Consider the following 26,358-nt stretch of genomic DNA (forward strand, 5'->3'; position numbering starts at 1 on the left):
CTCCTCTCTCTGTTCTAAAGAGCCATCCTTGTATTCTGAGTCTGTACCCTCTAGTCCTAGACTTCCCCACTATAGGAAGCATCCTCTCCGCGTTCATTCCATCTAAGCCTTTCAATATTTGATAGTTTTGATACGATCACCCCTCATTCTTCTAAATGCCAGTGAGTACAGGCCCAGAGCCACCCAACCCTCCTCATACATTAACCCCCTCATTCCTGAGATTATTCTTGTGAACCTTCTCAGGTCTCCTGAAGGACTCGGTGAACTGGATTCTCGAGACTGTTGTCGTCGCGATTGCCTTTGCTGGAGCGGACTTCGGGCTGGATCGACAAACAAACTAATATTTTAGCCAATTTAAGCACCAAACCAGATTAGAAAGGTCAAGGCGTCAAGGCCAAGGGCAGAGGTCAATTTGGGCAGCATCAGGCCAAAGATGCAGCCTGGCTGATGCTGTCTGCCCTGCTGAGTTCCTCCAGCATTTTGTGTGTGTTACTCTGGATTTCCAGCATCTGCAGAATCTCTTGTGATTAGATCTTGAAAGCATTGTGTAGACTCAATCGTCTCCTTTTGATGACTGATTTGCTAATTGTATCCTGTTCTCATTGCTACTATCGGGAGGGAGCTACAGGAGCCAGAAGGCACACAATAAATATATATATATATACACACTTCCTGTAATTCACACTTCTCCCTCTATTATTAAGTATTGCAATGAGCTGCCGCAAAACAACAGATTTCATGGTGATGAAAGATTAGTGATATTAAACCTGATTCTGAACATGTAATGTTCTTCTGAAGCTTAGCAGTTGGGTTTAATTAGATTCCTCCTTTAAAGACATGGTCAAATAATTGAATAGAAAGCAAACTTTGCCAGTTCATATCTATTTGATGATATCATCGGGTTCCCAAATAGGCTCATAAATACAAGTTCACAGGGATACATAATGAACAGTCAATGATCAAATAATTTTACGTAACTTTTATTTATTTACTTAAAACACTATGAGCGAACATTGTCAGTAAAAAGTAACAAAAATAACTCAAGTTCATGTAAAATTAAATGCTTTGTCTTTATATTCCTGTATAGTTCTTGTAAATGAGGATACAGCAACTTGATAAACAGATGCAGCCAAGCACTATAACTTCTTTCAATAAACATATGAATTTCCTCATTCACAGATGTCACACATTAATAAATCAAATAATTATATTTTTAAATAAACTATTATTTTACTTTATGCTCCTGTGTCAAAATCATTTTTACCTTGCTTTCCAACAGAATAACGTTACCATTTAGGGTAGTGGGATGAAAACCAATGATGTTATCATTAACATTAGAATATCAGGTTTATATTAGCACTGCAACTGCAAACTTCCACACAGTTACATCGGTACTGCTACCGCAGATTTACTGGATGTGCACTGGGAACTCTCTGCTCTCAGTAAACTCAGAGGAACAGAGTAAATGCTGGTGTGAGGAAATTCTCAGCCATTAGTCCCTGCTTAAAGCTTTCAGCTGAAAAACTACTTTGCATTATAAATATATAGATTTCAAAGGTTCACTTAATATCAGAGAATGTATACAGTATATAACTTGAAATTTTTACTCCTCACAGGTTTCCGTCTTTTCCACTATAAGACCATCAGACCATAAGATATAGGAGCAGAAGTAGGCCATTCAGCCCATCAAGTCTGCTCCATCATTCAATCATGGGCTGATCCAATTCTTCCAGTCATCCCCACTCCCCTGCCTTCTCCCCATGCCCTTTGATGCCCTGGCTAATCAAGAACTTATCTATCTCTGCCTTAAATACACCCAATGACTTGGCCTCCACAGCCGCTTATGGCAACAAATTCCACAGATTTACCACCCTCTGACTAAAGTAATTTCTCCTCATCTCTGCTCTAAATGGACGTCTTTCAATCCTGAAGTCATGCTGTCTTGTCCTAGACTCCCCTACCACGGGAAATAACCTTGTCATATCTAATCTTTTCAGGCCTTTTAACATTCTGAATGTTTCTATGAGGTCCCTCATCATTCTCCTGAACTCCAGGGAATACAGCCCAAGAGCTGCCAGACATTCCTCATACGGTAACCCTTTCATTCCTGGAATCATTCTCGTGAATCTTCTCTGAACCCTCTCCAATGTCAGTATATCGTTTTTAAAACAAGGAGCCCAAAACTGTACACAATACTCAAAGTGTGTATAGTTTATGGACATATAATCAATCTGTATATATAAGCTACCTTATATATTTATATTTATTGTGTTTTTCTTTATATTGTGTTCTTTATCTTATTGTGTTTTTTTTGTTCTGCATGGGATCCAGAGTAACGATTATTTTGTTCTCCTTTACACTTGAGTACTGGAAATAACATTGAATAATCTTACTAATGATAGCAGCTATGCTGACATATTGAAAATAATGTTTACACTTGAAATTATAAAGTAATAATTTAACACTATAATCAGTAAAAATATTGCTGCAGTTTTCACTCGGTAAATCTATATGATAAAATAAAATTTAATTCAGATTCATATTTAATAGAATATAATACTAAATGGTGCAAAGTATTGTGTATTGAATATTTAAATAATGTTTGAATAATCCTGTGTGAATATACATATATATATATAGGTTGATTAAATATTCATGTTCATTTAAATAATTCATTACAGGTTGTAGGTATAAATACGTGAATGGCATATGTCATCACCCTACCACTTGGTACATACATGCCCTGCTTAAACTAAGACCCGCATTTCAGACTCTCATGTCTTCCTTTGAATAGTCTAATGTTTTGATGTTATCAAACATAACACAAGGAAATCTTGTTCAGTGAACAGTGCTAAGTACATTTAGGTCTCCATTATCCTTGGAGAAAATCTACTATTTCAAATGGTTAAAATTCATTTAGGTGGTGCCCTGGCTGCTTTGGGTTTCATCTTTTTTAAACATTTAGGCTGAGGTATCTTTGGTCCTTAGTGACGGCAATTTGCCTCCATTGAAATGCATTTTTTTGTGCAGCCTTCCAACTGCAAACAGAATGTTGAAATTTAGAGGATCTGAATAAAAATAAAATTTAAAAAAAAAAGAAATTTAGAGGATCTCCAATTCCAGAATTTCAATGTGCAAAGAAATCTTGTCCAGTGAGAAGTACTAAGTAAATTTAGGTCACCTTTATCATAGAGTCATAGAAAACTACAGCTCAGAAGCAGGGTCTTCAGCCCATCTAGTCTGTGTCGAACATTTAAACTGCCTGGTCCTATCAACCTGCAGCCGAACCATTGTCCTCTATACCCCTACTATCCATGTACCTATCCAAACTTCTCTTTATCCTTGGAGAAAAACCCCAAGGGTAAAATTCAGTTCGGTGGTATCCTGGCTGGATTGTTTTTCAACTTTTTTTAACATTTGGGCTAAGATATTTTTGGACCTTAGTGACAGTGATTTGACTCTATCGAAATATCTTTTTGTGCTGCCTGCCTGGTATGGTCAAGGGCAAGCTGAATGTTGAAATATAAAGGAGCTCCTATTCTGGAATTGGCCTTTTCAAGCATTTTCCTCAAGTAATATTTAATTAGGTGATGCCTCAGCAGGTTTTGGATTTTGTCAATGGCCATGTGCTGAGCTATAATGCAGAGGTGATCATTTTAAAGCAAAAACACTTTTTCATTGGTCTGGGTAACTGTGATCACCAGTGACCTTGATTCACAACAGGTCTCTCATAATTTAAGGAAATGGTGTTTGTAAACACAACAGAAATTTAACCTTCAGCCGTTATATCTCTAAGAACAACCTGCCTAGGAATGGATTCACAACTAAATATATCACTTAGTTTGCCCATGGGGTCCTTGTGCAAGATTCCCTAAAGGGTAATTTGCTGGTTGAGTCGGCGGTAAGGAAAGCAAGTGCAAGGTTAGCATTCATCTTGAGAGGAGTAGAAAATAAAAACAGGGATGTAATGCTTAGGTATCGTAAGGCATTGGTCAGCCGGCTTGGACTATTGTGAGCAGTTTTGGGCCCCTTATCTAGGAAAGAGAAGGCAGCAATAGCAAACTACTTTGGTAGAAAAATTTTTCAGGAACAATCCTGATCATAGGACCATGATTGCCCATGTCTTACAACACAGCACATAACGATGATGTGTTGGCATTGGAGAGTGTCCAGTGGACTTTTAGCAGAGTGAGCGTGAGAAGGAAAGGGTTAATGTATAAGGGGCATTTGATGGCTCTGGGCCTGTATTCGCTGGAACTTAGAAGAATGAGGGGGGATCTCTTTGAAACCTAATGAATATTGATAGAGTGGTCTTAGAGAGAATGTTTTCTATAATGGGGAAGTCCAGGAATGGAGGGTACAATCTCAGAATAGAAGGATGCCCCTTTAAAACAGAGATGAGGAGGAACTTCTTTAGACAGAGGGTGGTTAATTTGTAGAATTCATTGCCACAGATGGCTGTAGAGGCCAAGTCATTGGGTAGATTTAAAGCAGAGGTTGATAGATTCTTGATGAGTCACAGGAGAAGGCAGGAGAATGGGGTTGAGAGGAATAATAAATGATGAAATGGTGAAGTAGATTTGATGGGCTGACTGGCCAAATTCTGCTCCTATGTCCTATGGGGCTCTCTGAGATATTAATTAGACTGTTGCTTCTCTCTACGGTCCATGAGTCAAGATTCAGTTAATTCACTATTAACTAAATGTTGACTCATGGCCATAAAGAACATCAGCAGCCTAATTGACATTACATCCAGTTTTCATTTTGTCTGACTCCAATTGAAGGCCACACCAATGAACTTGCGTCCCACAGTGGAATCAGGAAACGCATCGATATTATCAATCTGCTTCAGCGTGCAGTCTCAGAACATTATCTTAGTAATTTGCTCTTTAGTAATGCATCAATTAGATCTGAGGCTTGCAATCACTTTGCGAATCAGAATGCCTAAGGGAATAAGGCCCATCTTAATTTACCCTTTAATGCTCTCATCAGGACATTGAAGATGTGATTGAAGGCGGGCAGAGCTTTAGTCTGCAATATTTTTAAGCAGTTAAAAATTATATAAGTACATTCAATTTTTGCTTATGATAAATATGAAAAGTGGAAGATAAAAAAAATCATATCACAAAGAGTTTGCCAAAAAAAATTCATGATGTTCTCCCTCCATGTTTTTTGAGTTGTAACCTTACACCACAAGATTGAAGAGTCCTGCTCCTCAACTCTGGCAGCCTCAGTTCAGAGCAAACCCACATCTGATGGCAGAAGTATTCCTTCATGCACGTTCTCAGTGAGAGTATCTGCACAAGTGTTTAAAAAGAATTCATGATAAAACTACCATTACATGTAAAATTAGAGGAAGACTTCAAAGAAAGTCTTCGCCTGCTTTTGTGAGGACAGTACAACTTAAATTTAGCATGAATGTTCTCAATCTGACCTATGCTCAAATATAGGAGTCCAAAGAATTTTTGCTACCGTCAACAAAGTCCAGCACAGCAGGTATGTCCACGTTGCCATAGGACGATGATTTATGGACACACTCAATCTTCATTTCTGCGTGCTTGTGTATCGTGCTGTAGTATTGCTCAGTTTCACTGAAGGAATACAGTGTCGAGATCTCCTGCCACGCTGCTCTGCTCGGCGTTTTGAACTCCTTCGGCGCTACGGATTCGAAGAAGCTCTTCACGTTTCTCTCGGCCATTTCTTTAGCGTGCTCGGCTGATTTCTTCTCCAGTACTTCATTCTCTTTTTCTCTGTAGGTTTTCCAGAACTGGAGCTGGAGGAAGCTGACAGGGGAATAACAGCGCACAAGGCAGGTAGAGGTCAGGGCAAAAACCATGGTGGCCGCAACCAGGCTCCATCCAATAACCTGTAATAGAACACAGAATATAGAAGAGTGCCACACAGGAACTGGCCCTTTCACCCACAATGTTGTGCCAAACCAGTTAAATTAGTCATCAAATAGCCAATTAAACTAATGCCCTCTGCCTACACAATGTCCATATCCTTCCATTCACGTGCCTAACTAAACAGTCTCTGTTATATCTGCCTCTACCACCATCCCGGGCATCCCACTCTCTGACACAGTTTGGTACCAGTGGTGCTGCAGGAGTTGCCGTTCAGCATTGAACTCAATGTAAGACTGCCTTAGGGACTTCAGCTCCAGAATTTTCCCTCAGGGTTTACTCCTGAAGCCTTCCCCATGAGTGGGCATTGCCCCAGGGCAGTGGAGGTCTGAGATCAGAGTTTTTCTTCTCCGAGCTGAGCTGCCAACGGTGGCTGATGAGCCCCATCTGCCCGAAGCGACTGGTTTTAAGGCCTCAGTAACCCATCTCTGCCCCTTCTCCTGTCGGTGGAAATGGTTCCGCTGGGCTCAGTAGCTAAGCCACATGTGAAGTTCTAGGAGCTGGACTTGGTTGTCAGAGGCTGTTTGAGACGCATGCCAAAGAGGGCATTTAAAAACTTGTAGGAACTTGAACCCACTATCTCCCCAGCTATGACAACCTTAGTGAACCCATCATCAAAGACCTCCACCACTAAGGCCACTACTACTGTCAGGTAGGAGGTACAGGAGCTTTAGGTCCCACACCACCAGGTTCAGGAACAGTTATTACCTTGCAACCATCAGGCTCCTGAACCAGTGTAGATAATGCAAACAGGAGGAATTCTGCAGATGCTGGAAATTCAAGCAACACACATCAAAGTTGCTGGTGAACACAGCAGGCCAGGCAGCATCTCTAGAGATACTGCCTGGCCTGCTGCGTTCACCAGCAAGTTTGATGTGTGCAGCGTGGATAATTTCACTCACCTCAACTCTGAACTGACTCCACAACCTACTGAGTCACTTTCAAGGACTCTACAACTCATGTTCTCAGTATTATTTTTAATTTGCACAGTTTGTCTTCTTCTACACATCGGTCATTTGTCAGTCTTTGTGTCCGTGTAGTTTGTTGTCAATTCTATTGTTTTGGTTTTGCCTGTAAGAAACTGAATGTCAAGGTAGTATATGGCAACATGTATGTGCCTTGATAACAAAGTTACTTTGAAATTGGAGCCCTACCCTCGGCTATTCCTCTCCATAGATACTTCCTGATCTGGTGAGTTCCTCCAACATATGTGTGTGTTGGGGGTTCACAAAATCGTGGAAATTGTCTTCCACGTTACTGCTTTTAAATTGTAACGAAGATTGTATAATCTTCTAATACACGGAGTGTACAGCCCAGTTAAGCAGCAATTCTATTCAAAATACAGGCCTTTGAAAAGATTTTCCTTTGACATTTGTAGTACTTATGAAACTACTGCAATCCAGTACTGCCTTGGAATGAGTTCACATCTGGCAAATCTTCCAAATCCTGCCTAACAAAATCCTCACCGTTGTTTCAAAGTAAAGTCTTGTGCCAGCTCTTACAATTTCCAGGAAGAAAGAATGCTTATGAAGAGACCAGCAGCCAGTCACATGAATTAGGAGAACAAATGCAATTGTGGCTGCAGAGTCATTGGTTTCTAAAAGTAACACACAGAAAATGCCGTAGGAACTCAGGTCAGGTGGCATCTGTGGAGAGGAATAAACAGTCAACAGTGAGACCCTTCATCAGGGTTTACAAGGACCTACTCCTCTCCATAGGTGCTGCCTGACCTCTGTCGTTTAGTGTGTGTTACTCTGGATTTCCAGCATCTGTGTTTTTAGATTTTTTTTAAGAAAACTGTCTGTAGCAAATTTCCACTGGCTGCATCACCATCTGGTATAAGGGTGGGGCACAGCTCGGGATCAAAATAAGCTGCAGGGAGTTGTAAACTGTGTCAGCTCCATCAGGGGCACTGGCCTTCCCGGCATCCAAGATATCTTCAAGGGGCAATGCCTCAAAAAGGCGGCATCCATCACTAAGGAACCCCATCACCCAGGACATGCCCTCTTCTCATTGCTACCATCAGGGAGGAGGTTCTGGCACACACTCAGTGATTCAGGAACAGCTTCTTCCCCTCCGCCATTAGATTTCTGAATGGACATTGAACCCATGAACACTACCTCACTCCTACTTTTTCTCTTTTTGTACTACTTAATTAGTTTAATGTTTTAATATATATATATATAAATAATTATATATACACTTACTGTAATTTACAGTTTTTAACATTATGTATTGCAATGTACTGCTACAGCATCACGACATAACAAATTTCACAACATGTGTCTGTGATATTAAACCTGGTTCAGATTCTGGAAGTACTGTATGCAATTAACAACAGGACAGGAGCAAACTTTATTTCCTCCTCTGTGCTGTTTGTATAGACCCTTTAATCCATGCCTTAAATTTCCAGATGGCCTATGGTGAGCTTTTATTACAAATGTGATCTGCTTTCCCAACGAACAAGTGGCATTGTTTCTTAATGTAAGCCATCTGGCAATCACGGTCTTCTTTATAACTAAAATTAGAGTGAATTTCATACGTAAATTACCTACGTTGGACTTGTTTTTCTATTCCTGCCTCAACTATTGAATATTATGAATAATTTACATATGGTCTTGCATTGATTGGTGGGTGAGGGGGGGATCTTATATTCAGTTGTTATGGTGACAAAATGGAATCAGTTAACAGGTTCCGTTGGCCAAACTTTTTAATTCCCATTCCCACCCCCATTCTGACATGTCGATCCATACTTCCTCTTGTGCTATGATGAGGTCTCTCACAGGGTGGAGAAACAACACCTTATACTCCATCTGGGTAGCCTCCAAACTGATGGCACGAACATTGATTTCTCCTTCTGGTTAAAAAAAAATCCCTCCCCCTCCCTTCTTCTTCTATTCCCCACTCTGGCCTCTTTTGTCTTCTCATCTCCCCCCTGGGTCCCCTCCTCCTTCCCTTTCTCCTATGGTTCACTCTCCTCTCCTATCAACTTCCTTCCTCTCCAGCCCTTTACCCTTCCCACTCGCCTGGCTTCACCTATCACCTTCCAGCCATCCTCCTTCCCCTCCCTCCACCTTTTTATTCTGGCATCTTCCCCCTTCCTTTCCAGTCCTGAAGAACGGTCTTGGCCTGAAATGTCGACTGTTTATTCATTCCCATAGATGCTGCCTGACCTGCTGAGTTCCTCCAGCATTTTGTGTGTTGCTCATCCTTGTCTGTTCTGTCATCAGCTAGAATATATTTTTGAGCCTTATGCATGCTAAAACTTTTAACTGTAAATAAGTGAGCAAAAAAGTTGAATGTAATTCCTAAGATTGAATGCTGATCTAGCTCTCAAGTGACTAAAGTGCTAAAATAATGTATACATAAAGAAATTGCCTCTTTAAAATTAAAATTAAGCAGTCTTTGATTAAGGCTCTTCCTAATCTCAAGGTAAAAAATTAAAGGCACTGTCTAATATTCTCAAATAGTTATTTATTTATTTATTGAGATGCAGTGCGGATTTGCCCTTCTGTTCCTTTGAGCCCCGTAGCCCAGCGACCTCTGACTTAGTCCTTGCCTAATCACTGAGCAGTTTGCAATTGACCAGTTAACCTACCATCCTGCAGGTATTTGGACAGTGGGAGGAAACCGGAGCACCCGGAGGAGACCGAAGCACGTGGTCACGTGGGAGAACAGGCAGCGGCGGGAATTGAACCCGGGTCGCCGCGTTGTGCCAACCACTACGTTACCGTGCCACCCCTTATAGTATGACAGCAGTTCAACGTGAGTAGGGTATGTCCATTATAACAACTCAAACAAAACGGAGTGAACCTGGAACACAAGAGATTTTGCAGATGCCGAAATTCACATAAATGCCGGAGGAACTTTTGTCGGACAGTATCTATAGAGAGGAACAAAGAGTCGATGTTTCAGGCTGAGACCCTTCAATCAAAACAGCTGAAGGGTCCTGATGCAGGGTCTCCGCCCCAAGCGTCGACTGTTTAAATTCCTTTTCATAGACACTGCCCGATTTGCTGAGTTACTCCCATATTTTGTGTGAGTTACTCAAACTGTAGTCCATGACAGGTTGCAACATGTCCCATAATTGTACACGCCCCTTGCCCCACGACCCAAACACTTACGCCTTTTTCGTGTACAGTAATTGTAAAGGGATGCATGATTTCACCTGGCTAAATTCTTAAACCAAATCATCTGTACGAGCTGGTAATTGAGTCGGGTTGTGAAGGCAAAGTCATTGGGTATATTTAAAGCAGAGGTTGACATGTTCTTGATTAATGAGGGTGTGAATGAGAATGGGGTTGGGGGGGAGCTGAGCCATGATAGAACGGCAGCAGATTCGATGGGCCAATTAGTCTAATCCTGCTCCCACTACAGTAAAAAATAACATCTGCTCTCGAATATATTTCTTACCTGGGAGTGTGCCCGGAGTGTACGGAGAATATCTGCTTGGGTGGGCGGAGGCAATGCTGATTGACCACAAGGCACTTGGTAAAGATTTTGATGACAGTTTTTGGGGTCGTTGTTGCAGATTTTATCTGCGAAGTAATCATTGTAATAGCCGGACATGCCACATTCATAAATCATTCCATTCAGCAGCGCGACAGAAACCCAGGTAACCGGGGCTACTAAAGCCCCCATGGTGATTAGAATAAAGATTTTTATGCCTCGAAGGAGGATTGTTTTCGAGTATTGCTTTCTCTGACTAACGCAGCAACCCGTGCACAGCTTCCAGGTTCTGTTGCTGATGAAGTATCCCAGTACGAACAAGACCAGCGCTGGGACGAGAAGGAAAACAACGCTGTAGGTGAAATTCCATGAGTTACAGGGGCAGCTGAACACGACAACCGAGAACAATTGTTCCCCTCCAGCTGTTGCTAAGGCCAGAAAGCTGTATCCCAGCGTGGCGTGCTGCCTTAGGACGAAATTCAGCAGGCTCTTAAATTTCTCCATCTTCACACCACGCTTGGTCCCAATGACTGTTGATGCAACTTCCTCTCTGCCGCTCGCTCGGGCCGTCTGCGAGCATCTCATAAATAATTTACATCAAGTCTTTGCTGGCGATAAGAGGGGGAAAAAAAAGGTTGGGAAAATGAAACTAAATCTAATTAAGAAGCAAAGCGCCGCGGAATGCAACGTCCCTGCCAATGCATCCTGCTCGTAACCGACTCCATATGTGGGTCTGTTTCAATATCAAAAAGGCATTTCAGCTCCGGCACAGCTGGTAAATAATGGCAATCCCCTCATGTCTCCAATTGTCTTTATGGGCTCTTCATTGCTTTCCCCAAGAAGGATGCTATCTTTTGGTTCAATTTTCTTCGGAGTGAACTAGGGTTTGCCTGAGAGCTTTAATATTACTACTCGGGTTGTCATGGGAACGCCGACATTACTTCTGTCCAGTAGCCGTAATGCTACTGAACTCGCTGCTACCACCCAGGTCTCATCAAGTATGAAGCGCCAGTAGTTATCCTGTTTGGAACAATACACACACACACACAAAAATGCTGGAGGAACTCAGCAGGCCAGGCAGCATCTCTGGAAATGAGTAAACAGTCGAGGTTTAGGGTCGAGATCCGACCCTTCATCAGGACCAGCATCTGCAGATTTTCTCATGTTTGCGTTAAATTTTCAACTTGCGTCCGAAATGCATCTTATTGTTTGTTACTTGTGGTGATTTTACTTTTATGTGTTATGCGTGTGAGTTGTAAGTACCGTGTTGTGCACTTTGTTCTGGAGGAATGTTTTTGTTTGGTAGTATACATACGGATGACAGTAAGCTGAACTTGAACACAATGTTCAAACAGGAGTCCTGATGAAGGGTCTTGTCCCGAAAGGTCGACTGTTTTCTCTCTTCCATTGGCGCTGAGTTCCTCCAGCATTGTGTGCCTCTGTTGCTTTGGATTTCCAGCATCAGGGCAGATTTTTTTTGTCAATGTACAAGCCCCTTATCAAAATGAACAGGAAGATGAGCGATATCAATGCCTCACTCTTCACCCCATCACAAGCACCAATCTCTGCAAATTTACAGTGATGGGAAGGAAGACCAGCTTTCCATTAAAACTCGCTCAACCTGGCTCGCGGCAAGCATTTCTATATTTACGGCGGCTGTCTGCAAGGAGTTTGCACGCTCTCCCTGTGACCGTGCAGGTTTCCTCCGGGTGTTCCAGTTTCCTGTTTCAATGAGTTGTGGAATGCTCTGTGGCCGCCAGAAGTGCGGCGACACTTGCGGGCGGCCACCAGCACAGTCCTCAGACCGTGTCCATCATTGGCACAAATGGCACATTTCAGTTTGTTCTTATCTACATGTAACAAATAGAGGCAAAGCTAATCTCTTTATTTTCACAATTATTATGTTTAATTTTAATGAAATGAGTAACAATGAATCCACTGGTTTTAAGTCAGAAGTTAAATTCATTTGCCACAAAATTCCCATTGCCCCAATTAACAAGCTTGGATCTACCCTCTCCAATCTTGTTAACCAATTGTACTTTGTGAGTGTAAATATTCCATTTGTCAAACTTAGCTAAATATGCTCTCCTTTTCATGCCCCACCCCCCAGTTTATTCTGTATCTATCTTTACACTATATCATAATATCCCCTTCATGCAGTCTGGCCACTCACTTGTACATTCTTCAAAACTCCCTTATACTGTAATCCATTCCCCACCTGCACCCTTGCTTATTTGCCCCACTTGTTAAATGTAGACATCTGTCCCAGATCATCATTTTCAAGGTCTCTACAACTCATGTTCTGAGTTTTATTTACTATTTTATAGCATAAAACTATAAAATAGTTTTATAAAATAGCTCTATAAAATAATTTTATAGCATTTTCAAGATTTAGCTTCGCTGTCAGAGCGCTGTCACAGGAAACCAGCATCCATCATCAGGGACCCCACCACCCAGGCCATGCTCTCTTCTCGCTGCTGCCATCAGGAGGGTGGTACGGGAGCCTCAGGACTCACACCACCAGGTTCAGGAACAGTTATTACCCCTCAACCACCAGGCTTTTGAACCAAAGGGGGTAACTTCACCTGCCCATCACTGAACCATTCCCACATCCTATGGACTCACTTTCAAGGACTTAATCTCATGTTCTCAATAGTTATTGTTTAATTATTATCATAATTTTTTTTCTTCTTTTGTCTTTGCACAATTTGCTGTCTTTCCACATTGGTTATTTGTCTACCTGTTGGGTGCAATCTTTCATTGATTCTATTATGGTTCGTGGATTTACTTAGTACGCCCCTGAGAAAGTGAGCCTCAGGGTTGTATATGGTGACATATACTGTACGTACTTTGATAATAAATTTACTTTGAACATTGAACTCTTTTACATATTGGGTGTTTGGCAGCCGTTCTTTATGTAACAGATTTCTAGCAGCTGCAGAATCTTTTTGTGTTTATTACAACTTTTCATAAATTATATTGCATTTCTTTATTTTCTTGCAAATGTCTGCAAGAAAATGAATTTTAAGGTAGAATATAGTGACATATATGTACTTTGATAATAAAATTACTTTGAAATATGAACTTTGATATTTTCATTACAAAGACAAAGAGACTGCAGATGCTGGAATCTGGAGCAACACACAAATCGCTGGAAGAACGCAGCCAGTCAGGCAGCATCTGTGGAAGGAAATTGACAGTGCCATTTTGAATCTAGATCACCTTCGGCCGTGAGTATTTCCCATAAACTCTATAATTGGAATGTCCAGCATTCCAAAGTACCTTTAACCCTATTAACTACTCATGCTTTGCCAGCCTTAAAAACATATTCTTGCCTTTGGTCATTAACTTAAAGTTCACAACAAAGTTTGCAACACAAAATCAGGCCAATAAGTGGTGAAATACCATGGAGCAGTGTATAAGACTGTAAGGCCATAGATTGTAAGATGTTGGAGCAGAATCGCAAACAAGAGAAAGTGTGCAGATGCTGGAAAACTAAGCAACACACACAAAATCCTGGAGGAACTCAGCAGGCCAGGCAGCACCTATGGGGGGGGGAGAGGGGGAAGTACAGTCGACAGTTTGGGTCGAGACTCTTCAGCAGGACTGGGGAAACAAAGATGAGGAGTAGAGTTAAAAGGTGGGGGGGGAGGAGGGAGAAGCACAAAGTGGTAGGTGAAACTAGGAGGGGGAGGGCCCATTTGGCCCATCAAGTCTGTGCATGTCAAGTGGCATCTACGGTGAGGGGGTGCTGGAGAATAAAGAGCCAATGTTCCAGGACAAGAGCCTTCACTAGCCCTGTGTGTTTTAAGATTTTATATATATATATATATATATATATATATAGAGAGAGAGAGAGAGAGAACGAGAACGATAGAACGCTAGGGTGCCGAAGACTTTTGCAATACCATAGTAATTTTATGTATTGCACTGTACTGCTGTTGCAAAAAAAAATCCTGATATATGTGAGTGATAACAAACCTGATTCTGATATGGGTCTCTACTGTGAACTGGGAGTGGGAAGGGGACAGGAAGAGGTGAATCATGGTTGGGAAAAGGGGAAGGGAAAAGGGGGGAGCAGGAAGCACCAGTGAGACATTCTGAAAGGATCAATAAACCTGCCGAAGGGTTTCGGCCCAAAACGTCAACTGTACTTTCTTTCCATAGATGCTGCCTGGCCTGCTGAGTTCCTCCAGCATTTTGTGTGCGTAGTTTGGATTTCCAGCATCTGCAGATTTTCTCTTGTTTGTCAATAAACCAATTGTTTGGAATCAAATGACCTTGCCTGGATTGGGGAGAATAGGTTGAGTGAACTCGGCCTTTTCTCCTTGGAGCGACGGAGGATGAGAGGTGACCTGATAGAGGTGTATAAAATGATGAGAGGCATTGATCATGTGGATAGTCAGAGGCTTTTCCCCAGAGCTGAAATGGTTGCCACAAGAGGACACAGGTTTAAGGTGCTGAGGTACAGAGGAGATGTCAGGGGTAAGTTTTTTACTCAGAGAGTGGTGAGTGGCCAGCAATGGTGGTGGAGGCGGATACGATAGGGTCTTTTAAGAGACTTTTGGATAGGTACATGGAGCTTAGAAAAATAGAGGGCTATAGGTAAGGCTAGTAATTTCTAAGGTAGGGACATGTTCGACACAACTTTGTGGGCCGAAGGGCCTGTATTGTGCTGTAGGTTTTCTATGTTTCTATGTGTCTCAGGGCTAGGTGAGTCTGCACCTGTGCCAGCCCCTTGCCCCTGGCACGCCTTCTCTGCCACCTGTCTCACAGCCCTCCCACAGTGCTCTACACTCACCATTCCTAAAATCCTTTGCTCCTGCCAGAACTACAAACTCGCTCTCCGCACCATGTTGACAAGTACAGTACATTGCAAAAGTCTTAGGCACCCTAGCTATATACATGAGCCAAAGACCTTTATACTGTACTGGATACAAATTGAGATGCATTCTATATTGAGTTGGAGTTTATCGCTAAACAATGAGGAGTATTGTGCATTTAATATTTCAGAATTTAGTTGGAAAATGTGTAGCTTGGCTGGTTGATGATTAGGTTTTGTTGTTCTCTGAGCTTGGCAATTTACTTGTCTCCTCATATGGGAATGAAGCATTTGCAATAGATTGCCAAGATTGGAAAATGACTCAACACACCCATATTTAATATTTCAGTAATACTTGAGCAATATTGTAAGTATATTCAAGCAGTATACACAAAACGCTGGAGGAACTCAGCAGGCCAGGCAGCATCTATGGAAAAAAAAGAACAGTCAACGTTTCAGGCCGAGATCCTTCGGCAGGACTGGAGTAAAAAGATGAGGAGTAGATTGAAAAGGTGGGGGGGGGGGAGGGAGAAACACGAGGTGAAAAGTGAAACCGGGAGGGGGAGGGGTGAAGTAACGAGCTGGGAAGTTGATTCATGAAACAGATACAGGGCTGGAGAGGGGGAGTCCAACAGGAGAGAACAGAAACCATGGAAGAAAGAGAAGGGGGGAGGAGCACCAAAGGGAGGCGATGGACAGGCAAGGAGATAAGGTGACAGAGGGAAGAGGAGATGGGGAATGGTGAAGGAGAGGGCAGGGGACATTACCAGAAGTTCGAGAAATCAATGTTCATGCCATCAGTTTGAAGGCTACCCAGATGGAATTTAAGGTGTTGTTCCTCCAACCCATGTGTGGCCTCATCGTGACAGTAGAGGAGGCCATGGATTGACATATCAGAATGGGAATGGGAAGTGGAATTAAAATGAGTGGCCACTGAGAGATCCTGCTTTCTCTGGCAGATGGAGCATAGGTGCTCGGCAAAATGGTCTCCCAATATACGTCGGGTCTCATCGATATACAGGAGGCCACAACAGGAGCACCAGACACAGTATATGACCCTAACAGACTCGCAGGTGAAGTGTCACCTCACCTGGAAGGACTGTTTGCGGCCCTGAATGGTAGTGAGGGAGGAGGTGTAGAGGCAGGTGTAGCACTCGTTCCGTTTGCAAGGATAAGTGCCAGGAGGGAGATCAGTGGGGAGGGACGAATGGACGAGAAAGTCGTGTAGGGAATGATCCCTGCAGAAAGCAGAAGGTGGGGGGAGGAGTGAAAAATGTATTTGGTGGTGAGATCCCATTGGAGACTTACAGCATCTGCAGATTTTCTCTTGTTTGTAAATATGTTGTTTGACTGAACATTCCTTGTTATTTAAATAATTCATTATGGGTTATACGTAAAAGTACATGAATTGCTACCACATGATATGCGTGCGCCTCCGTTAAAGTAAAAAACAAAGTTAGACACACATTATCGACTCACTGTGTTATCCTTTCAATTAGTTTTTATGTTTTGGAGCTACAAAACAGAACAAAAACAATAAACCATCACTCCAATGGCTTATTGAAAACAAACTTGACTTTTTTTTAAGTTTAAGAAATACTTAATTGCATTAGTGCTTTAATGAATGACCATGGAAAAAATGACAAACTGATTGACCCAGCAGGAAACAGAAGACAAAGGCAAACTCTCTTCACAAAGATCTCAACAATAACCAGCAGAATCATGATGAAGGAACACAGAACCCTTCAAGTTAAAGAGAAGATACAGTTCCACCTGAATGATATTCACACACAAGTACATATATGTATCTCAAAAATACACAGCGAGAAAAGTCAAAATCAAAACCATAGAACAATATCTTGTTCAGCACACTGTTCATTTTAGTCTGATAGAATGCCTTGAAACAATCAAATGAAGGAAGCTTCCTGTTGATTATTAAGGCAAGCAGGTTACCAAACCTTCCCAATATTCTAAACTTACACTTCAGTGTGTGAGGAAATGGCAATGAAAACAAATATGAGTTAAAAGAACTTAAGAAACATTGTGAATCAATCCACCAAATGAAAACAGATAAAGCTCAGATTGAAAAATAGCCACACAATGAGATGATTTCATCCAAATCTTCCTTCTGGGAAATACTGGTAGTTTTTCAAGAGTGTAGAATAACAAAGTTTCCATTCGTAACGCTGATCTGTTGAATCTTTGGCTTCCCTGTTAAATACCAATTTTTTAAACAAAAATCTTCATGTGCAAATCTTGTACTTGCATAAGTACATCATTTAGTTAATATTTCTGCATCTAGTTGGTCTCTCAAAGGGTGCCTTCCACGGTCTAGCACTGTGCTTGGGAACAAGAGGAATACAAACAGAGAAGCACAAAGCTATCCAAAAGAAGCACGGCGTAGAGAAATCTTTGGGCGTGCAAGCTTGGAGCTTTCTGGAACCGAATTAGCTGTAAAGCTAATAGGAAAAAGAAAGTTGCTATATTTAAAATTAAGAACACTCTTGTGTAGGAAGCTGAAAGGGATTGTGCAGTACTTCGAACAGTGGCTCCTGGTTTGACATAACCATGTCTTATATTTTTGTTTGTGCCTTGTTCCTGTTTTACATAACTATCATCCACAAAATCAAAAATCTCTCTCATATTGTCATTTCTCTCATCAGAGGTTTCTTCCCGCATTTGCTGCAATAATTTCTGTCGCTCTCTTTTCTCAGTCATTTCGATCTGTGCAAATATATTTGGAAGGCCGTTGGAAAGTTTGACTCCGTTGCCTTTCCCCTTTTTAATTTTTTTTGTCTTGCTTTGTTCAAATGAGACGGAGAAAAACTTTTCAATGGCTTCTTCCGTCTTCCTTTTGTCCGATTGTTTTAAAAGACGCTCAGCGGTCTTTCGGAAGTTATCGGTGTTCAAGACTCGGGCCAAGATCTGCTTCTCCAGTTGCTGAAAAACTGGCCTTGCGCGCTGAAGGTTTCCCTCAACGACGTTCGCGTAATCTTGCGCTTCCTGCACTGAAACATCCCTGATTGCAGAAGCCCTGTCAAAAACAATTTTCTGATGATCGGCTAATACCATAGCAAAAAGTGGTTTCACGGCAGTCTGCCCTGTCAGGAGGTATACTGTATATGTTTTCTCATTTGTTGCTAAAAATATATCCACTCGATCCAAATCCCCTCGAATGCTAAAGCTCTGAATCTCCACTGAAGGTCCAAAGAAGATATAGGCCATCCTAGTTACTGGGTACCTCAATGTGGTTGTAACATTCACGTAATGCGTTCCATTGTATGAGTACCCGCGAGGGTAGGACTTGAATGCCAGTGTGGCCTTTTCACTTCTGCCTTTATCATCCATCCAGAACATTCTATACGGGCCATCCCTTTGCTGAACAAATGCCCCGTTTACTCCATCTCTTGAGATTTCCTCGAAGGCCACGTCTGTGTTGTGGAAAAAAGCGCTCATTTTCTCAAGCGAGCTACCTTCTTCCAAGTGGATTTGATCCACTAACAGTAACAGCTGTGGTTCTAGGAGGAGAAGGTTCCTCTGAGAACTTTTCAGCTTCAGGCTAGGGCTGTAAGCGCCCACTGCCTCTCCTCGGATAAAGACCACACCATTCTGCTCCAGAGCCGCGATGACCTGGCCCTGGCAATCCGCAGAGATGCCACTTTTGTACTTCAACCACTTTGAGTTGCATGCCTCTGTCACCTGCCCCTCCCAATGCTTGAAACAAGTGTCCGACGTGGTTGGAGAGAACATCACAACGTTGTTGAGGAAGGTGTACTTTGGGCCGTATAAGGCCTCTGTGATAAAAGGCACGCCATTAGGCACGAACGTGAAAGAGTTCTGATCGGGATGTTCATGCCCGGCGTTGAAATTCGTCCATCCGCGAATCCACTGCGAGTACTTCTTTTCGTGAACAATGTCGTAAATCGCATGGCCTCCCAGTTTGCCGGACTTGAAGGACAGGAAGGGCCGATTAAGTCCTGCTGGTAAAGCACCTCCGTAGGTCACGACCCCCCAATCTTCGAAGTAATGTAATTTCGGTGACCCATAATCTGCAGGTGGGACTGGAGGCAAGGCGCTGTCGTACCTGACAAGAAATAGAGAAGCACCAGAACATTAGCAAGTTATTAAACAAAACTATTTTTCAAAGCACAGACAAAATAATCTAGATTTTTAAAAGTTATCCTTAAACAATTTGTAGGTACAATCAACGAAACTGTTTTCAAAATGTGAATTTTTAAAAATCCAGGATTTTTCAAAGACATCTTTAAGTAATACATAGGTGTGGTCAACAAAACTACTTTTCAAAACGTGAATAAAAAAATGTAGGATTTTTTTATCAGTGTCATTTAATAACATGTAGGTACAGGGCGTCAGAGTTCAGTTCTGACACCATCTGTAAGGAGTCTGTGCATTCTCAGTGTGAAATGCGTGGGTTCGCTCCGGTCTGAAGATGGACCAGTTCATAAGTTAACTGGTCATTGTGATTAGGTGAGGGATAAATCAGGGGTTGTTGGGCCATGCAGCTCAAGGGTTGAAACACTGTATCTCAATCAATAGGGAGTTAGAACGACAGATAAATAAGTACAGTCAACAAAATTATATTACAAAACGTGGATAAAAAATCTGGAATTTTATAAAGTTATCTTTAAATAGCATACAAGTATGGTTAACAAAAATATTTTTCAAAACATGGACAAAAGAAATCTAGATTTTTAAAAAAGTTATCCTTAAACACTAGGTGCAGTCAACAAACTCTTTTTCAAAACAAAGATTAAAAAATCTAGATTTTTAAAAGCTTTAAATAACAGACAACTTCTGAACGGTGATTTTTAATCAGTATAAACAGAATTGGGTGGTGGGATGAAGACACATCTCTACTAAAAGAGGTGTAAGGCACTCCTTCTCTCCACTAGCCTGCAGGTCATCCTTAGACAAGGTGTAGCACCTGTATAGTCCTCGATCAGGGTCACGTGAAGCCATGGTAGCAGGTGGAGCATATAACAAATCCTAGTTGACGCTAGGCAGACAATCTCTGAAGAGTACAGTAAAGACACTGCCCACAAGAAGGCAATATACAAAAATTTGCCAAGAACAATCATGGTCAAATTGAAAGACCATGATGGTTTACATCAAACAACAGAACACATAATGATGATGATGAATTAGATCCACTCTACTTCAAACAGATTTACTCTAGAAATATTCTTTGTTCATTTAACTGATCTTGAACTTGGAATTAAATGCTTTATTTCAGGTCCGTAGCCTAGTATCTTGGTCATCCATTTTAGCAGGAAGTGTGGCATAGACTAGTAAACTTGCCGCTCTAAAAGCTGCCCCAGCCCCAGCAACACATCATCCTATTGCCTGGTGTGAACCATATCCACTTCCCACAATCTTGCAAGATTAATGGAAATTGCCGGTACTTCTTGCTAACGCTAGCCTACTTGATGATCTCCACTGGCCGTACCCCCAGCTGTGCTCACCACCTTTTGGAGCTCAGAGTGCATGCTACCACAAGACACCTAACCACATCAGAATCAGAACCAGGTTTAATATCATTGGCATGAAATTTGTTGTTTTGTGGCAGCAGGACATTGCAATATATAATAATAAACTACAAATCACAATAAAAATATATAAACTAATTTTAGTGCAAAAAGAGCACAAAAATAGTGTTCATGAATTCACTGTCCATTCAGAAATCAGGTGGTGGAGAGGAATTTTTCTTGTGATTGCAAGACCCTGTTGAACATTGTTAATGCGGAATGCTGTAAGTCCGATCCACTGATGGTGGACTGAGGGAAAGCTGCACAGTCTTGGTTCTGGCGAGGACCAGGCCTCAAGCTGCAGTGTTGTCTGTTTACAGTCACATAGGAGGGAGGTGTCCAAGCTGGGGTGGGTGCTGCCCCCTTGTGTTCACTTGGCAGAAGGCACACGTACTGAGTTTGACTGCAGATTTTTGTAACATTCAGGAACTCGGGGTCTTGGACCATTTTTTTTGCGTGATTGCATTTTACTGATATCTTTTATGTACTTGCTATCTTATATGTGCTATATTTGGTACTGTGTTCTGCACCTTGGCCCTGGAGTAGCGTTGTTTCGTTTGGTTGTATTCACGGGTATTCATGAATACTCCTCTTGTCGGGAGGAGGAGAAGATGGCGGTGCGACACAGCACGCGCAGCCTCTCCGGTGATGAATATCTGTTATCTGTCAAGTAGGAGGCCGTGCACAATTCTGATTTGATGGAGGCAGACGTGAGAGCACGGAGGAACATCTGGTGAAACTTCAGAAATGCCTGTTTCGCTGCCGCCGCTACTGTGTCATCTGAAATTTCCAAACAGAAGGCGCTAAATCCTCGGCTTTGCCTGTTGCTTGGCGGCTGGAGCCGGGGTCGAAGCGTTCGGCAGAGATGGTGCTCGGTGCTCGGTGTCGGAGGGCTGGTCGGAGGCTCGAAGTTTTCGGATGACTCAGAGTCGGACTGTGGTCGGGTGCTTCCAGGATGCTGCATCGGCAAGTTTGCGGCGCTGGAAGCTCACGGCAGGGAGAGTTTCTTCCTTCCACCGTCTGCGTGAGATGTTGGGGCTATCGGGACTTTGAGACTTTTTTTACCGTGTCCATGGTCTACTCTTATCAAATTACGGTACTGTTTTGCACTGTTGTAACTATATGTTATAATTATGTGGTTTTTGTCAGTTTTAGTCTTGGTCTGTCTTGTGTTTCTGTGATATCATACCGGAGGAACATTGTATCATTTTTTTAATATATGCATTTCTAAATGACAATAAATGAGGACTGAGTGTCCTCATAATCTAATCTAATCTAATCTAGTTGGATGACAATTAAACGAACTATGAACAATGAAGAAGCTGTTCTTAAAACATCGAGTGTGTGTCTTCAGGCTCCTGTACCTCCTCCTTGATGGTAACAGTGAGAAGAGGGCATGTCCTGGATTGATTTGATGGAGCTTAAAGGGCAGTTGAGAAGACAGACAAGCAGAAGATAAACTCATCCTTTTCTAGATTATAGCCATTTGTTTTTTGTTTACATTTATTGAAGAGTTAAACCAGCTATGAAAATGGGCTGAGAAATGGCAGATGGCATCTAATACAGACAAGTATGCGGTGTGAGGAGGACAAACCCGGGTAAGACTTACACAGTGAATGGTGGGGCACTGCAGAGCACAGTAGGGCAGAGGAACCTCGGAATACAGAGCCAAAATTCCTTGAAAATGGCATTGCAGCTAAAGAGAGCTTTTGTCACATTGTCCTTAACAATAGTAGCACTCAGTACTGGAGTTGGGATGTTATGTTGAAGTTGAATGAGATGTTGATGAGGCCCAACTTGGAGTATTGTGTGCAATTCTGGTCACCAACCTACAGGAAAAATATCAACGAGCTTGAAATAATACAAAGAAAATTTATGCACCTGACTAAAATCACCTCTACTGCTGAAGAAATAAAGCCCTACCCTGTCCAAACTCAGTCCCTTAAGTTCTGGCACAGGAGTATATTAAGATCAATGAGGTTGAAAGAGTAGAGAGAGAATTTTAGAAACATAGAAACACAGAAACCTACAGCACAATACAGGCCCTTCGGCTCATAATGCTGTGACAAACATGTAATTACTTTAGAAATTACCTAGGGTTACCCATAGCCCTCTATTTTACTAAGCTCCCTGTACCTATCCAGGAGTCTCTTAAAAGATCCTATCATATCCACCTCCATCATCGTCGCAGGCAGCCCATTCCATGCACTCACCACTCTCTGCGTAAAAAATTTACCTGACATCCCCGCTGTAGCTACTTCCAAGCACCTTAAAACTGTGCCCTCTCGTGCTAGCCAGTTCAGCCCTGGGAAAAAGGCACTGACTATCCACACAATCAATACCTCTCATCATCTCGTACACCTCATCAGGTCACCTCTCATCCTCCATCGCTCCAAGGAAAAAAGGCCAAGTTCACTCAACCTATTCTCATAAGGCATGCTCTCCAATCCAGGCAACGTCCTTGTAAATCTCCTCTGCATCCTTTCTATAGTTTCCACATCCTTCCTGTAGTGAGGTGACCAGAACTGAGCACAGTACTCCAAGTGGGGTCTGAACAGGGTCCTATATAGCTATAACATTACCTCTCGGCTCTTAAACTCAATCCCATGGTTGAAGAAGGCCAATGCACCGTATGCCTTCTTAACCACACAGTCAACCTGCGCAGCAGCTTTGAGAGTCCTATGGACTCGGACCCCAAGATCCCTCTGATCCTCCACACTGCCAAGAGTCTTGTCATTAATGCTATATCCTGCCATCATATTTGACTGTCCAAAATGAACCACCTCACACTTATCTGGGTTGAACTCCATCTGCCACTTCTCAGCCCAGTTTTGCATCCTATTGATGTCCCACTGTAACTTTTGACAGCCAAAACACTATCCACAACACTCCCAACCTCTGTGTCATCAGCAAATTTACTAACCCATCCCTCCATTTCCTCATCCAAGTCATTTATAAAAATTACGAAGAGAAGGGGTCCCAGAACAGATCCCTGAGGCACTCCACTGGTCACTGACCTCCATGCAGAATATGACCTGTCTGCAACCACCCTTTGCCTTCTGTGGGCAAGCCAATTCTGGATCCACAAAGCAAGGTCCCTTAGATCCCGTGCCTCCTTACTTTCTCAATAAGCCTTGCATGGGGTACCTTATCAAATGCCTTGCTGAAATCTATATACACTACACCTACTGCTCTACCTTCATCAATGTGTTTAGTCACATCCTCAAAAAATTCAATCGGGCTCGTAAGGCATGACCTGTCTTTGACAAAGCCATGCTGACTTTTCCTAATCATATTATGCCTCTCCAAAAGTTCATAAATCCTGCCTCTCAGGATCTTCTCCATCAACTTACCAACCACAAGTCAGACTCACTGGTCTATAATTTCCTGGGCTATCCCTACTCCCTTTCTTGAATAAGGGAACAACATCTGCAACCCTCCAATCCTCCAGAACCTCTCCCGTCCCCATTGATGATGCAAAGATCATCGCCAGAGGCTCATCAATCCCCTCCCTCACCTCCCACGGTAGCCTGCGATATATCTCTTCTGGTCCCAGTGACTTATCCAACTTAATGCTTTCCAAAAGCTCCAGCACATCCTCCTTCTTAATGTCTATATGCTCAAGCGTTTCAGTCCGTGGTAAGTCATCCCTACAATCGCCAAGGTCCCTTTCCGTGGTGAGTACTGAAGCACAGTATTGAAAGATGGTGCTGAGACCTGAGGACCAGAGTTCAGTTCGACATGTTGTCCACACTATTGCTGTAACGTGTGGTTATACAGACCTTAAGACATAGGAGCAGAATTAGGCCATTTCGCCTACTGAGTCTGCTCTGCCATTTGATCATAGCTGATTTATTTTTCCTCTCAACCCCATTCTCCTAGCTTCTCCCTGTAACCTTTGATGCCCTGATTAATCAAGACCCTATCAACCTCCAGTTTAAATGTACTCAGTGACCTGGCCTCCACAGCTATCTGCGGCAATGTATTCCATAGACTCACCACCCTCTGGATAAATAAATTCCTCTTCATCTCTGTTCTGAAGAAACATCCTTCTATTCTGAGGCTGTGCTCTCTGGTTCTAGACTCTCCCACTATTGGAAACATCCTCTGCACGTGTATTCTATCTAGGCCTTTCAATATTCGGGAGGTACTGTATTGTTGCGGGTGGCGGGGTAGAGATATGTCTTTAACAAAGGAGGTGTAAGGTGCTCATTACCTCTGCTAGCCTGCAGGTTACCCTTGGGCGAGGTGTGGCAACTGCTTAGCCCCCAGTCAGGGTTACATGAAGCCATGGGTACAGGTTGTGGATGGTCCAAGTCCTGGTTATGCAGACATCCCACCTCTCCCAGAAGTTTCGGGAGTCTCCCGCATATTAGTAGTGGCTCCCTGATGCCCGCAAATTATATACAATATCCCGGAAATCAATTTTTTGAGAGCGAGTGAGCAAGAGAGAGAAAGCAAGAGAGAGCGAGAGACGGAAAGCAAGAGAGCGACAGAGAGAGCGCGAGAGCGAGAGAGCACGCCATGGCAGTGCTCTATAAAAAGAAAATATAAAACATACGTCACCCCAGACTACCCTAAAGTGTACCCCTGCCTAATAGGGGTCAAAAATAATGACACTGTTTACAACAGTGACTTTTCTATTGCCCATGGTGGGTTAAGACTGTAAAAGACATGTTGAGATGAGTTTAACAGATGTCATTCGTTCATTAGCATAGCCAACGTTATTTAAACTAGCTGGCTAGCTGCTAAGGAGCTACTCTATTACAGACATCCCACCTCTCCCGGAAGTTCTGGGAGTCTCCCGCAAATTGATGGTGCTACCTCCCTGAAATGAGTTTTTGCAGGGTGGGATGTCTGGTTATGTGACCACTGACGCCCAGCAGACAATCTCTGAAGAGTATTGATAATGGCTGGGGTCACCCGTCTTGTAAAGACACTGCCCAGAAGGCGGCAATGGCAAACCACTTCTGTAGAAAACTTTGCCAAGAACAATCATGGTCATGGAAAGACCATGATCACCTACATCATACAACACAACACATAATGATGATGACTCAACTTCCACTCCCCCCGCCAACTACCTTTCCCAAAGATACTTTTCTCCCCCTAATCCTTTAAGAATTTGAGGACCAAATTAGGAGGTTGGACTGCAGCCAAATGTAAAAGTAATGTCTGCCAGTAAGGATTTCAGTTTTGACTGTGCTGTCATTGAAATTCCCAGCAATGTCATCCACCTCACTTCAGGCATATCACTTTACTGGAGATCTTCACATAAGGACCTGGGCTGTGTGACGACAGGATCTGCTGCACAGTACTATATGTGAGCATCACAAACATCGATGTATCTCTCTGTTGGAAATAACCTATCTCCCTCCTTCTGCCATCCTGAAAACGGGTATTGCATGTACCAAAAGAGAGGCCCAAACCTTGGCAAGAACAGACACATGCTAAGATAGACAGGACCTGGTGGTGCTGGGGAAGCGGTCAGCTACTGCTGGAAACCCACAGCTTAGGAACTTTAGAATTTAAAGCAACACACTCCCAAAATGTAGGAGGAACTCAGCAGGTCAGGTAGCATCTATGGAGGGGAATAAATAGTCGACAAAACATAAATACTGCTAGGATAGTCTCCATA

General features: G+C 42.6%; 2 protein-coding genes across 6 annotated transcripts in view; both read right to left on the bottom strand.

The window, feature by feature from the left end:
- Positions 1-1,012: 1,012 nt before the first annotated feature.
- Positions 1,013-11,034, bottom strand: LOC134358169 (calcium homeostasis modulator protein 6-like). Its single transcript, XM_063070172.1, has 2 exons — positions 10,317-11,034; positions 1,013-5,866 (listed from the first exon to the last, which is right to left on the bottom strand). The coding sequence occupies exons 1-2, from the start codon at positions 10,935-10,937 to the stop codon at positions 5,441-5,443; spliced, it is 1,047 nt and encodes a 348-aa protein (XP_062926242.1). The 5' UTR covers positions 10,938-11,034; the 3' UTR covers positions 1,013-5,440.
- Positions 11,035-12,247: 1,213 nt separating this feature from the next.
- The window catches only part of dse (dermatan sulfate epimerase), a 144,679-nt gene continuing 130,568 nt past the window's right edge, over positions 12,248-26,358 (bottom strand). For all 5 annotated transcript variants that reach the window (XM_063033553.1, XM_063033523.1, XM_063033535.1 and 2 more), the window contains one exon: positions 12,248-19,258. In XM_063033553.1, the coding sequence (XP_062889623.1) occupies positions 17,506-19,258 (1,753 nt within the window). In that variant the 3' untranslated portion in view covers positions 12,248-17,505. The remainder of the gene's footprint in view (positions 19,259-26,358) is intronic.

The sequence above is a fragment of the Mobula hypostoma genome, chromosome 2 (genome assembly GCF_963921235.1).
Source record: "Mobula hypostoma chromosome 2, sMobHyp1.1, whole genome shotgun sequence".
NCBI lineage: Eukaryota > Metazoa > Chordata > Chondrichthyes > Myliobatiformes > Myliobatidae > Mobula > Mobula hypostoma.

Excerpts from the sequence above, each read along its gene's own strand:
- LOC134358169 (XM_063070172.1), bottom strand. The coding sequence starts at position 10,937 with ATGAGATGCTCGCAGACGGCCCGAGCGAGCGGCAGAGAGGAAGTTGCA. Across the intron at positions 5,867-10,316 it reads CACTCCGGGCACACTCCCAG|GTTATTGGATGGAGCCTGGT; the intron begins GTAAGAAATATA and ends GTTCTATTACAG.